This window comes from Trachurus japonicus, chromosome 4 (assembly GCF_045865225.1).
Source record: "Trachurus japonicus isolate A0001 chromosome 4, Traja_1.0".
In the NCBI taxonomy this organism is placed as follows: domain Eukaryota; kingdom Metazoa; phylum Chordata; class Actinopteri; order Carangiformes; family Carangidae; genus Trachurus; species Trachurus japonicus.
In genome coordinates this window covers 14,440,989-14,455,158 of record NC_140910.1, presented here as the reverse complement: position 1 = coordinate 14,455,158, position 14,170 = coordinate 14,440,989, and the positions used below count along the sequence as shown (strand labels likewise).

The 14,170-nt window shown below is 44.4% G+C and overlaps 1 protein-coding gene across 2 annotated transcripts; it reads left to right on the top strand.

The window, feature by feature from the left end:
• Positions 1 to 25: 25 nt before the first annotated feature.
• ankrd24 (ankyrin repeat domain 24) lies at positions 26 to 13,965 on the top strand. Of its 2 annotated transcripts, XM_085774178.1 has the most exons (23): positions 26 to 185; positions 357 to 425; positions 2,374 to 2,504; positions 2,798 to 2,886; positions 2,996 to 3,060; positions 3,182 to 3,239; positions 3,434 to 3,504; positions 3,702 to 3,808; positions 4,323 to 4,495; positions 5,069 to 5,091; positions 5,306 to 5,398; positions 5,715 to 5,837; positions 5,941 to 6,060; positions 6,904 to 7,033; positions 7,200 to 7,378; positions 9,000 to 9,163; positions 9,594 to 10,387; positions 10,489 to 10,805; positions 10,939 to 11,172; positions 12,245 to 12,421; positions 12,507 to 12,671; positions 12,764 to 12,829; positions 13,506 to 13,955. In XM_085774178.1, exons 2-23 carry the CDS (start codon positions 390 to 392, stop codon positions 13,572 to 13,574), a joined length of 3,384 nt encoding a protein of 1,127 aa, XP_085630304.1. In that variant the 5' UTR covers positions 26 to 185; positions 357 to 389; the 3' UTR covers positions 13,575 to 13,955. The 2 variants fall into 2 exon arrangements, with proteins under 2 accessions (XP_085630304.1, XP_085630303.1); XM_085774177.1 differs by lacking the exons at positions 26 to 185; positions 357 to 425; positions 5,069 to 5,091 and having other exon boundaries at positions 1,197 to 2,504; positions 13,506 to 13,965.
• Positions 13,966 to 14,170: the final 205 nt, after the last annotated feature.

The window sequence follows — 14,170 nt, the reverse complement described above, 5'->3', positions numbered from 1 at the left end:
CATCATTTCTAATCAAATGCTAATTCGGCGTTTTGCGCATTGCTGATTGGTTGATTTACGACGGGGGCGGGTGCAGTCCTGCTGGCCGCCAGGCAGCAGTGACTCCAGTGTTTTTTTTTTTTACTGGGAGCAGTAGCTGATGGGACAGAGGAAAGACCCACCTGGACCAGGATTGTCCTCCACAGGTAGGCTATGTGTCTCTGCTTCTATGTTAACTGCATTAGTGCAATTTGTAACATTTTGGTGCACCTGAATGTTGGATTATCTCTGAGACCCCTTGATCACTGATCACTGGGGGGAAATAAAATCCCATCAGAAACACATGTTTTCATTTATTTACATTTTTCTTTTTTCAGGATTCCTGTTGAGACAGTGGGTATCAAGCCATTATGAAGAGTCTGAAGGCAAAGTTTAAAAAGAATGAGGTAAGAGCCATCTGTTGAAGGGATTGTGGAGCTTTGGAATTGGGTGTGATTAAAAGTAGTGCACTACTTTGTGTACAAGCTATTTTGAGATGTAAGCCAGCACAAGATGAGTTTTAGCCTAATATTACAGTGCTCTACATTAAATAGCCATTTATAGGCTATATAGGTCCAATGGGGGGTTCTCACGTATGGAGGGTAGGGGGCAAGCTCTGGGATTCAGTGTCACTGAGCAGCAGCAGGGGAGCAGGGCTCCAGACTGCTGCTATAACCAGGGATCTCAGGTAGCCTTCAATTATTCACATGGACACACACAAACACACACACACTAACGCACACACAAAGAATTCCTTACTTTTTCACTTTCCAGCTGTTATCACCGTGTCACTCTGAGGGGCTCTGTATTGTGGGGGTTAAACTTGCTCTTGGATGTTCTGCATTTTTTCCTTGCCTGCTCCATGTAGCCTGTGTCAGAACCCTTGCACCTCTGCAGCAGTGGGGCACAAGCAGATAAACAAGCAATGGCTGGCTGCAAAATGTGATCTGAGTATTTGGATCCCGATGAAGCTGATGAACACAATTACAGCTTGTTACTGTCAGGCGCCTTAAGGAGAAATTCTAGCTCACTTAGTGATCACCACAACATTGAGACAAAGTTACTGTGAGCCTGTCCCCAGACTGCCCGAGGCACTGGTGCCTGGAGCTTTAATGTTGGACTGTGTGATTGAATGTGTGCTGTTTTTTCCCTGTTTGTATCCTTCTATTTGGCGATAGATAGATAGATAGATAGATAGATAGATAGATAGATAGATAGATAGATAGATAGATAGATAGATAGATAGATAGATAGATAGATAGATAGATAGATAGTCTGCCTCACAATGTCCCCTCAGCTCTGTAAATGACCATCCAAATGAGCAGAGCAGAGTGCAGCTTCTCCAGCTTGTTCCTCCTCTTTTTGCTGAGTCCTCACTCACATCACACAGGCCCCTGCTCTGTAGCTGCAGAGAAACAGACCTGTGACGCTGCCACGGAGGAACTGTGCAGGACCTGACAAAAACTAATGGAGAGAAAGAAAGAGGGAGCAAGGCTGATACGGAGAAGAAGGCAGCGGAGACATTACTGGGTCAGAGAAAGGAGGACAGTGAAAAAAGGAAGGAGGTGGCAGAGAGTATGTGTGTGTGTGTGTGTGTGATGCAAAGGTAGGACTGACTATGTGACTGCTAGCAGCTGGAACAGGACGAGAGGATGCTGTCTCTGACTGGGGGATGTTGTGAGGAGAGAGAATAGTAGCGTTACTGCATGTGTGTGTGTCAGAATTTATGTTCGACGAGCTGCTCTCTGATATAGGATTTGTGATTTCTTTTTTAGTGTAGCATACAGCAAACGTCCCTGTTGTGATGTTGCTGTGACCTTTGAAGGGTATGTGATAGAAACTTGGGATTAGCCAAGTTCTCGACATGATCAGTTGTTAGTCTGGGCTTGTTTTGTAGCCAGGCGACAGTGTGTATTGTCATTCAGGACACGCAGTGGCAGCCTAGTACCTTGTAGCTGTATTTAGTTGAGAGCGTGACGCCCTGCTAGCCCTATGGATCCACAGCAGCCTGTTTTTAGCCTGATGAAGCGGTTCTGTCCTTGTCTCAGTCTGCTGCCACTGCCAGTAGGTATCCTCTCTCTACACCCAATAAACATCCGAGTAGGAAAGAAAATTGATACATTTTACCCTCTGTTTATGATATTTCTGTCTTGAACATAGTTTTATGACTTATGAAACTATATATGATCTGTCTATGAGCTCAACATTGGTTGTTGGTCTTACTAATCATATTTCTTTAGGCTACCCATGCTTTGTTTTGTACGCTATGAGATATGTGTGGTATCGGTATCAAGGAACAGTACAGGGTGATGACCTGTTCTCTGACTTGTCAAACCCCCCACCCCCACCCTCCAGAGTCAGGACTGGAGTAAGAGTGATGAGAGGCTCCTCCAAGCTGTGGAGCAGAATGAACCTGACAAGGTCTCCGCTCTCATCGTCAAAAAAGGTCTCTGTCCCACCAAGCTGGATGCTGAGGGCAAGTCAGCGTAAGTTGATCATCTAAGTTTTTACCCTTCAAATTAACTTTGGAAATTAAACAATCGCTTGTAAAATTAAAATTCCCTAAAGTAGCACGACCAACCCAACAGAGTATTTGGATCAAGCAAAATCTTGTCTACAGTATGGACCATTTTTTGACAAATGTTTTGAAATAATCCTGCTTCATCTTGAATTAAAACTAATAATGACAGAAACCACCATAGTTGGAGCTGAACTATTCTTAGACATTTGAAATGAAAACCCATTTTCATTTCTCATCTCTAATCCTTTCCTCTCACAGTCTTCACCTCTGTGGATCCCGAGGCAGGCTAGACTGTCTGGAAGTGATCATCGCTCATGGAGCAGATCTCAACGTTCTTGATGGTGCTGGTACGGCACTTAATTTACCAAATAACAGTTCAATCTCATAACCCAAGGTTGTTGAATCAGCATGTTGTGGGTTGTTTATAAATCTCTGTTTATAACTGACTGCCTTCAGGCTTCAACGCCCTTCACCTTGCAGCCAAAAATGGCCAATCAGAGTGTTTAAAGAGACTCTTACAGGTAAAACCCAAAGTGACACCACTATCTGGTCAACCAGTAAATACTGGAAAACATACTGCAAATGGATTAATGACTTTCGCAAATGAATTTTTGTGATTTTCTCTTGTGTATTCTGTGACAGGAAAGGTTGGCAGTAGATTGTACAGACGGCATTGGCAGGACACCACTTCATCATGCAGGTAACAGTTACGCAACCACAATATTTACATACATACTCCTCTCTTAGATCCCACTCAACCTCATGTAAGTGCTGGAACCACACAGGCATTTAGAAGCATTTAAGACTGTAGGTGAGTTTATGAAAAATCCTAAGTGCAGGATATGTTTTATGTTAACCTTTGATATCATTCATGGGTCTGACTTTATTCCACAGCTGTCAGTGGCTGCTTGTCTTGCACTGAGACCCTGTGGGACTTTAAAGCCAATCTGGATATCCAAGACAGTGTAAGTTGATGATTACATTTCTACATGAAATCTATTCTGCTGCTGCTTTTGAATTGATGTGTTAAATGAAAAAGACTATTGGGGGTTTTACCTGTTGTTTACTTGTGCTCTCATATATTCCATTTCACAGCACTGTCAAATATCTGTGTTTACTGTTGGTTCATGATGTTTGGATTTACTATGTGTGTCTCTGTCAGGATGGAGCCACAGCTCTGATCTTAGCAGCCCAGATGAGCAGAGTGGAGATTTGTGTGTTCCTGTTGGGACGAGATGCCAATGCAAACATACAGGACAACCAAGGAAGGTAATGTAATGGTTGGAGAGTTCTTTTGCACTTGTAGTTAGTTAGTTAGTTGACAGACGAAATGACTGAGAGGGAGATACAGTGGAAGGCCTGTTGAGGTAGACTGGAACTCGATGCAGATTTTTCAGCTAAGCTAGATCCTAGAGAGGATTACTCTCACAGCAGTAGGGAAGTCTGGATCAGGATACAGGAATGATTCCCATAGAAGATCTCCAGTATTTGGAAGTACTTTGAAGAGATTTGGAGGGATGAAGGTCACGACCTCTAGCAGGAAGCATCAACTTTTAATTTGACTTAGATTGGGTTTTGGAAAAGATGATTATTGGCATTTCACCAAGGTTAACATTAATAAGCTTAAATATGTCGTTTTTTCAGACTTCAACATCACATCAGCAATTATACAGGTTTAAAATAAATACTCAGTGTGATACTCTATAGTTTTGATTACATATTTTCTGAATGTTATTGATTTAGTATTTCCCTGCTATATAATGATAATGTTTGTGAATCCCAGATCTGCATTAATGCTGGCCTGTGAGAGTGACAGTGCTGAAACTGTAGAAGCTCTGCTGAGAGGCGGTGCTAACACACAACTGGATGACGCCCTTGGACACAAAGCTGCTGACTACAGTGCGACCACAGGCAACCAGCGTATCATACAGATGTTGCAGGACGGAGTACCCCCAGGTACAGTATGAGGCCTTGAGGCATTTTTTGATTTGCAGCGATAGAGGGGATTGAATTCTTATATTTTTCAATTGAATAAATGAAACAGCTCATGATAGCCTGACATGTGGTAGCAGCAACCTGCAGACCATCATGCCAAGTGTATGGCTTCGGTTTGTGGCTTTGCTTCTCTGGATCCTGGCTCTTGAGCTGTAAAACTGTAATAAAGTGGATCAGGAGGACAGCTGGGTGTGATTGCAAAGCCGGTTTTGAGAAAAAAAGGAGACAAAAGGCTTGTTCCATTTTTATCTCCCAACAAAGACATAGCTGTAATATAAAAAACAGATGTGTGACTGGTTGGAAAAGGAGATGAATGAGCAAATTTGGTGTGCATATGATGCCTCAACACATTACTTTTATTCTTTAATTGGAGATTTTGGTAGAAACATGAAAGCCACGACTAGAAACTACATGTGAAGAAGTGAGTGTAAGCATGTGCGCATATTCTCATGCGCCTCTGGCTGTTTGATGAATCTCGCTGCTATAGAGGTTTAATTGTTTTGCTGTGTGTGCCTTTTCCCTCTGCATACGTAGCTTCTGAGGGCACGGGCGAGGAGGTAATGTTGCATAGCTGTGTACTTCATCACTCCCTCCATCAATGAGATCACGGCCCACTTTGGCCGATCATATTGTGCATGTTTTCCAATATGAGGTCATTGTTTTTGTGTGCTTCTTTCTTTTTCTTGGTTTTCATTCCCCTTTTGTTGCTCCATTTTCCCATTTTAAGTTGAGCTTTACCTCCCCTGATCCCCCTCCCCAACCCCCACACAGCCTCCCCAAGTTCCCTCAGGCGCCTCATCAGTGCAAGGGGGGACTACCCCCCGCAAACGGAAAGCTCCTCCACCACCTCGCTCGCCTCTTCAGGTACTGTAAGAACCATCTCAGTGGATGGGAAACACATTTTTAACCACATTTGGAGGCCAGCCTTCCAGTATTGTCATCACATTATTAACCTGTACCAATGGGAGCAACGTCTGCAATACTGAACTGTCAGGCTCCATCGCATGTTGCATAATTATGTGAAGTCAGTTTTCTTCATCAGATGGTGTAATTTTAGAAGGGCTGACTCTAACCTATTATTTTGTGACCCCCATTTTGGACAATTTTACTATAATTAATCGGAAATATAATCTCTCTAATGACTAATGAAAATGCACTTGATTGTTTTTCCATCACAAAGATGCAGGTTTTGCCACCTTCTCCACAACCCCGGAGTCCTGCCCCCCCTGCCCAGTCCCCTAAACCTCAGACCCAGTCTCCATCTCCTTCTCCCCAGCCTGCAGAAGCACAGCCATCATCTCAGGTTGGCGTTTGATAGTTGTCTAGTCATAGAAGCTCACCTTTCATATTACATAAAATGCGAACATTGTCAGTGCGTCACAGTGTTTTGTGGCCGTCTGTGTAAGGCAGAGGACGAGGAGGTGTTTGAGGAGATCAGACGGCTCCGTCTGGAGAGAGGTCGTCTGCTCCAGAAGATCAAAGCCTTGGAGCAGCAGCAGCAGAGCGCCATCTCTGCTTTGGAGGAGGTACTGCAGACTGCAGGCAGCACAAAGTCACCAATAAAATAATGTTTTTTCATTTGCATTGAAACCTGTATCTCTGTTTGGTTGTATCTTAATCCAGGGGTTCCCAAAGTGGGGGTCGGGACACCCGTGGGGGGTTGCGAGGCACCGAGACTGGGGTTGTGAGATAATTTCCAGAACATTTGAAAATTATTAGAAATACCGCATTTTAGCTGTAATTGTAAGGGGATAAAAGTAGTAGTTAAAATTTAAAATAAAACCATGCAAATACATGTTCCTCCTCATCACAGAATTGCGTCTAAACCTGGAATATGATCTCCAAGTGGCCATCCCCAAATTTGAACCATCTCTTTAGGAGAGATTAACACTGAAACAAAGTAATTCCCAAGGTTATTCCCAAAGTAATTCCCAAAGTAATTCCCAAAATGTAAGTTTGCATGTTACTTCGACTGAGATATTCTTCTTCTAAAGTAATGTGTCAAAATTAAGTTTGCACATGACAGCAACAATGTTCACTTACAAGTTACATGGATATTACTTGGACTGAGGTATTCTGCTAGGTATTTTGAGTGAATAGCTATATGTAAAATCATATCCTTGTTGTAAGGCTGTTCTGTTTTCTTGTGTAGTCGTTATACCCGTGTTTGGATATTAGTGCGTGTGCTCTGTGCACATGTCACCTCCAGCAGGGATAGTGGGGGTCGCAGTCTATGGCACCGGTATTTTGGGGGTTTATTTGGGAACCCCTGTCTTTATCAGAAATGACATATTTATGAAGACTAAGGGTTTCTTTTTCTCTTCTTCTTCTTTTTCTTTTGTGTGTGTGCATTTGCATGTTAACTGCAGTTGTCCCAACTGAAGCAGCGTCTGGAGGAGGCAGAGGCAGAGAGGGACAGGCTGCTTGAGGAGCTAAAGGGAGGCCATGCAATAGGGGTCAGTGACTCTGACGACATGGATGAAATGTTGGATTTCCCAGGTATGCAATATGTGTGTATGTTGTAGCTCCCCTGGCCCTGGCACAGAGCATGCATGCACTTCCATGCATGTGTCCCTGTTATACCACATGAGTATTCCTGTGTCTATGGTGTCAGGAAGTACGCTGATTGATTTATGTCGTGGTCTCTCTTAAACTTTCCCTCTAGAGAAGCTGCTCTCCAAGCGCTCCAGAGCCTCGCCTGCTCAGGATGAGGCCACTTCTCAAACAGAAAGTGACTCAGCCAGCCCCTCTCCTGCCCCTGGAGACCCAGGGACTGTTGCTGAGTTGCGTAAACAAATAGAGGAACTTGCCTCACAGAACTCTGAACTTGTTCTCAAAGTACAGGTAAGGCTCGGGAGTGCACAAATACGCACTAGCCTACTGATACACATGCAGAGAAAAAGTACAAATCAACTGGCACGTCTCACAATAAATACACAGTTGCACACACACACTCAAGCGTCTTTAGAGGATAAATTGATAGTCAGATGATGGTTCCCTAGCAGAGGATGAAGATGCAGTTTCAAGGGTAGCTTGAGTGTCCCTGGATGGAACATTAGTCATGACCACTTAAACTTTATGACGTTGTGTGCTCTGGTACAGTAATGCACCGAGGCAGTGTTGCTCATACAAGTATAAATAAAACAACACAACATCAGATGCAGACATGGGGGCTTTTAGTAGTCATTCTTCACTAACTGCGTCATGCTGCTTCAGATGTTGCTGAAGTCTGTGTGAAGGATCCTGTTCTGGTGTGGTTGGCAGAAAACTAGGCCAAGATGTTGAGTTCTGCCCTGCAGACTGACAAAGAACCATTCACAGGGAAGTGCGAAATTATAAGGTCTGATGGGAGGAGGATGGTGTTTGTGCAAAAGGTTAGAATCAAACTAGAGAAAACGCCATCTGTTATTTTCTGTATATGGTAGATATGGAGACTTAAGTTAACATAAAGGCAGGTCCAGTAATTTTATCCATAAAGGTCAGTTTACTAGTCACTAGTTTATGAAGGCTGTGAAAAGCAGAATGTTTTCTCTTTCACCCTGGAGGAGCTTTGTCAGGCCTGAGAAAAATTATGGGATAATTTCATGAGCATTGTGTTTGCATGGACTTTAGGCTAGAGTTATACATTCAAAGGTAGGGTTGAAGATCCTGGTTCTAGCAGACCACATTTTGAAAATAGTCAAAAGTCCCAGCCCCTTTCCTCAGACTTCTCTCCGCAGCCACGCCTCTGGAGCTCAGGAACACGCACCGCTTGTTCAGCCTTGGGTTCACATCGAGGTCAAGCCGCGAAGGTGTCGCCCTCACGATGCGACCCAATCATGGATCTATTAATATACATCCATGGACCCAGTGTAATCCCAATGTGAGCAATCTTTCATCTTTTTCTCATTGCTCATTCACGTGAAAGAAAACACCTAACATCATAATAAACCACCCAGCATCAAACTCAGAACTACATTGCCATCCACCAGACTGGAGTGTGGTACATTGTATCACTGTGTCGCTGTCTTTTCCGCGGACGTAGGTGACTCTGAACGCACACTCGATTAGTGCGGTAGAGCGGTACGAGCAGAGGAGGGAGGGAGACGGCAGCTTGCTTCATTGACACATCACGATCCAATTGATTTGACGTTAAAGATGAATGGATGCTGTTTTTACAGGATTGTCCGTCCCACAGGTGACTGACTTTTTTCATTTTTGTGAAAAAGCATTCAGTTAATAGGTTGCAATCAAAGTGCGAAGAGGATTTCAAACAATTTAGAAAAAAATGCTCCAGAGTAGGATCACCCCTACCTTTAAAATACGAACTAGGGGTTGGGAGTCAAGAAGATTTTGCTGGAAAGATGTAATGAAATGATATTATTGTTATCATCATGAGGAATGAAGAATCCAGTATGAATGGTGACAAAATCCATATAATATTATGATATAATTTCATATAAAACCTCCTCTGTGTTGTAAACAGATGCTGGAGATGTTTGAGAAGGATGACACAGACATGCAGACCTCAAGCCTGGACGCTGTCCCCTTAGTTCAGTATGAGACCTTGAGGAAGGAGTTTGAAGCCCTACAGGAGCGCCTCTCTCAGGCCCAAGCTTCAGAAGAGTCCTCCAGCTTGGCAGAGCAGTGGTAAGACTAAATTGAAATAGCCAATGTGGCTTGCAGTCACTTGAACTTCACTGTTGTGAGATCTTCATTCTGAGGTGTGTACCCATTGCTAATGTCAATGTCTGGTTGCGGCCATTTTTAAAAGTGCTAAATTTTTCTATTTTTTCTGCAGCAAGCTGGAGACTGAGAGAGCTTAGTTGCAAAATGTATACTTATGTGGATGTATTGTTTTTCATGATATTTGTTGTTTCTCCATCATCTTTGTTGTTTATCTCCTATTCTAAGGGATGAAATATATTTGTATTAAAACACATCACAGGTTACTACTCAAATGGAACAAATTAATTGTAAAATTAGTTTGATGCCAAATGTGTTCCCTTTTTCGTTGATGTGATTGATTTGTTCAGTTGCGTTTGAGATGTTTGAGTGATTGATAATTCTTGCTCTGCAGTGGTGATGACAAGCATCAGGAAGGAGATGCAGAGAGCACAGACGCTTTGAAGGAGAAGCTGCGTGGGTTGGAAGAGCAGTTGGCCTCCTCCCAGTCTGAGCTGGAGGAGATGAAGGAGCAGATGCGGCTCGGGGTGCTTTCTGTGGAGTGTGCTGAGGGGGATACTGCCGTGGCAGGTGCTGGGACAGAAGGCGGGTCGCGGGCTTCGGAGGAGGGTCCGAGCCAGGAGGCACAACAACAGCTGAAAGCAAGGGTGAAAGAGTTAGAGGCGGAGCTGGCGAAGAGAGAGGGCGGAGAAGGGGGTCTGCAAAGCCAGGACAGTGACACAGTCAAACAGCTGACAGAGAAAGTCAAGGAACTTCAGGCTGCTCTGGCCCAGAAAGAGTCTATGAATAAAGAGGAGGAGAAAGGCGGCGAAGGAGAGGAGCTGGAAACGGTGAAGTGCCTCCATGACAAAGTGGCTGAGTTGCAGGCAGCCCTGGCAGAGAGCAGGATATCAGGGAAAGAGGGAGGAGCAACAAGAGATGGAGATCAGATCCGTCGCCTTCAGGAGCGTATGGCAGAGCTGGAGGGGCAGCTGAGGAAGAGTGTGCCCCGCTCTGATTTGGAGGAGGTGCAGGTGACTCTAGGGCTCCAGTGTGAGCAGCTGGCCAGAGAGAGAGCAGATGTGGCTAGAAGGCTCAACGATGCTCTCCTGGAGCTGGAGAGGCTCAGACCTCCTCCACGTGGTGATGAGGAGGAGGAGGAGGAAGAGGAGGAACACTCCGAGAGCTCAGAGCCTTCAGTCATATCAGGTGTGTAGCAATTTTTTTTCCAAAATATTAAATATCATGTGTATTTAGTTGCCCGTCTTGAACTGTTCTATTAATTTTGTGATCGACCTCTCTCCAATCAGAGCACGGCAGACGCACCTTGGCGGCAGTGAGAGAAGAGCTGGAGGTGGCGAGACAGGAAGCAGCCCAGGCTCTGGATTGTCTGTGTGCAGAGCGAGAGGGCCGGGCACAGGACATCCTGCAGCTTAAAGACGTTGTGCCGCTCTCAAAACACAAGGAGGCGCTGTCTGCAGTCTCAGAACAGTTAGCTCAGACACTGCAGGAGCTCCAGGAGGAGAAGAGCGTCCGGAGCCAGGTTGAGGAGCAGGCCGCTGCACTAGAGGCCAAATTGACAAACATGCAGGACGCTGTGCCTAAAGAGGAGCATGAGAAAATCAAGGTTTGCAAGGACACTCACAAACGTAGTGGATCGGGGGAAGGGGGAAGGTCATTTGTAATTGGCTATGATGGTAATAGGGTTCACTAAATATTGTTGAGTAATCTCCATCCCACCTGTGCTTCTCAACTCACAGGCAGAGCTGCAGTGCTCTCTGCAGGCCAGTGAGAGCAGTGCAGCAGCAGCACAGGATGCTCTGACTGAGAAAGAGATGGAGCTGAGAGAACTGAAGTCCCAGAAGGCCGCAGAACAGGGTCTGATCTCTAAGGAGGACCACGAGGGCCTGCGGCTCTCTTTGCAAGCTGAGATCAACGCCATCACCGCACGCTTCAACGATCTCACACGCAAACATGAGAAGACCTGCACCGAGGTGTGTGTGTGCGTGCGTGCGTGCAATGCAAGTGTGTTAGTGCTTCTGGCTTCTCCAATCCCTTCTTATGCTACAGTATCTTAAAGCCACATTAGATGTTATTGTGTCTGCCACTAAGTGAGCCCCATGTTCCATGAAGTCCTCTTTCCTGTGTCTACATTATTCATGTGTGCTACTTTCTTCATTCACTACCTTACTCCGTTTCATTGATCCCTCTCTCTATGTGCTTACTGATGCGCTGAAGTAGGGTTACAGTACATGTGCACTATAGGCTCCTGATGTCCAAATGCAATTTCTACTTTCACCTGTGTAGCAGCATTCAAATAGAAATACCCTCACTTTGTAAACTGAATCATTGCCTTTCCAATCAGAGAATGCCATCTTTAATGGGATGTTATGTATTTGATAAATTGTAAAGTAGCTGAAAGTAGAGGGCATTTAATCACAGAAACATGATCTGTTTGGCACCCAACCGGTTTAGTGCTGGCTGGTTCTTCACACATCCTCGTATGTGACTTCCCTGAAACAGAAACACATTAAATATGATACCCAAGGCAAATTTTCTGTGGCTTGGTTCACTGCGGTGCAACCCCAGCGTGAGTGTACCAAGATAAAAGGAGGAACCGTTACCATGGGGAATTCCCGTGATCAAAAGCTCAGACAGAAACTGGTGTGGGAATAGTTGTTTTGAGTTTAAGATATTTTAGATTTTACAGAGAAAACCAAAACAATTCAAAGCAAAGTGAAGATGAATTAATTATGTCAAACAACAATTTAAATATCCATTTTAAATCAAACACAACAGTGTTATGCGGAAAATATCTGAACTAGGGGCACCGTGTGGCGCAGTGGGTTGAGCAGGCGCCCCATGCAGTCAGCTGCAGTTCGAATCCTGCATCGAGCAGCCCTTTACTGCATGTCTCTCCCCCTCTCTCTGCCTACCCATTTCCTGTCTCTCTCAACTGTGCAATCAAATAAAGGCAAAAAAGCTAAAAAATATATACTTAAAAAAAACTGGTAATATGACCAAATATTCAATGTGTTTGTGCCACTGGTGGTTTTACTGGTCTAGGTGTTCCAGGTGCAGAGGGAGGCGCTCTTTAACAAGAGTGAGCGGCAGGTCGCAGAGTCGCAGCTGACCACAGTGCAGCAGCAGCTTGCTGAACTACAGGCGCAATCCAGCCACATCCAGGAGTTGCACAAGGACATCCAGGAATCCCAGGGCCTGGTCAAGGAGAAGGACCGTAAGGTGAAAGATTTTAGCGTTTGATCAAACAAACTGCTGTTGAGGAAACTACGAAGCAACCAAAAATAGTTTGTCTGTCTTTGTGCAGATAACAGAGCTGTCCAAGGAGGTGTTCCGGCTAAAGGAGGCACTGGGAGCTCTCTCGCCTCCTCTCGGCATCACATCCTCCTCCTCCTCATCCACTCATCATGGTAACCCCGGGCAGCAAGTGGCACTGCAGAACAGGATCTCTATACTCACCCAGCAGCTCCAGGTGAGGAGACACTTAACATATCACCATCTATAAGACACCATCATCTGCAAAAAAGAAAAAATGTTCAATGTTCCAGTAACATTGTTTTGCAGGATTGGGAGAGAAAGCACAAACAGGTGGTGACAGTATACCGTTCCCATTTATTGGCAGCTGTACAGGTCAGTTGAAAGCACACATGCACACCAGAGACTTACACTTTTGTTATGAGACTTTTTTTGTTGAGGATTTCAATGTTGGTGTGTGTTTGAATATGAGTGCACATGACATGATTGAAGACTGGGTGAGATTTGATCGGTTCAATCTTCTATGTGTGACTGGCTGAACAGCCACTTATGACCTGGACTGTGACTGATGGCTGAATTTGTCTCCCTTTGTGGTGCAAACAATAAAGAGCGGTCAGGCACAGTCCACCATCTCTGCTTACCAGACGGTGGATGAAATTTCAGAAGAGGTGTGAGGGAAAGGGGGCTCAACTCACTCTCCTCTATCAGTTTCATCATACACTAGGGCATATACATTAGCTACTTCTTTTTGTTATGTTGGCTGTAATGAGGATTGTTGATGTAATTGACCTTCTTAATGATTTCGGCAGATAGAAGCAGTCATTGCATCCTCTATACAGTATATACATACATATATACACATACACACACATATATATATACTGTATGTATATGATGGGTGGAGTTTAGCTTGATATCTACAATGATTGTCCACTTCTAAAAACCTGTGAGCTGCTTATGAGTCTTTCCTATAAAGCCTTTTATGTTGGTTCTGTCTGTGCTCATGCAACACGGATTAAACTGTACCTTTGCATCCTGACATCGTTTTCAGGGCCGAATGGATGAAGAGGTGCAGGGTCTGCTACTCCAAATTCTGAGGATGACACAGCAGGGACACTGAACCTTAAAACATCTGTACATCTCTTCACACCTGCAGTCCCAGTGCAGGTCAGAAGTGAACAAAGCAGATCCTGCACAGCGACCTGTGGGAACCTGTATCATAAAGATTTCGTTCAGAAGGCCAAATACAGCAGATCTGTGATCAGACGTAGCTGCATGCATACAATACAGTAATCTAAACAACAGCCTTAAGGACTAACTGATGACCAAGCAGTGAAAAAAACAGAGCTGTGGAGTGCCTTCATTACATGTCAGGGGTTTGTGGTGGCAGAAAGTTAATGTGGATACAGAGTGTTTGTTTAGAAGATAGAATCGGGTACACTGATTGTGTGACAAGCTGAATGATTTTATATTACATTGATATAATAAAAAGAAAAACAAATGAAATTGTTCTCCTGTTGTTCTCATTCTTTTTAATTCATTGCATGCGCAAATACTGTTGGTTGAGCACAAAATAGCTTTTGAAAGCCACAGCTTTCACACTGCGCCTCTCATCTATTATTGGATGAGGGAAATTTGAGGTCTCAATTTGGCTATGGCATGTGTGCATGGGAAGTGGGACAGCTGGGTTCACTATACAGCTGCTGCATTAGCTAG

Coding starts and splice junctions, on each gene's coding strand:
- ankrd24 (XM_085774178.1), top strand. CDS start 390: ATGAAGAGTCTGAAGGCAAAGTTTAAAAAGAATGAG. Junction 3,061..3,181: donor GTTTAAAGAGACTCTTACAG/GTAAAACCCAAA, acceptor ATTCTGTGACAG/GAAAGGTTGGCAGTAGATTG. Junction 7,379..8,999: donor AACTTGTTCTCAAAGTACAG/GTAAGGCTCGGG, acceptor TGTTGTAAACAG/ATGCTGGAGATGTTTGAGAA.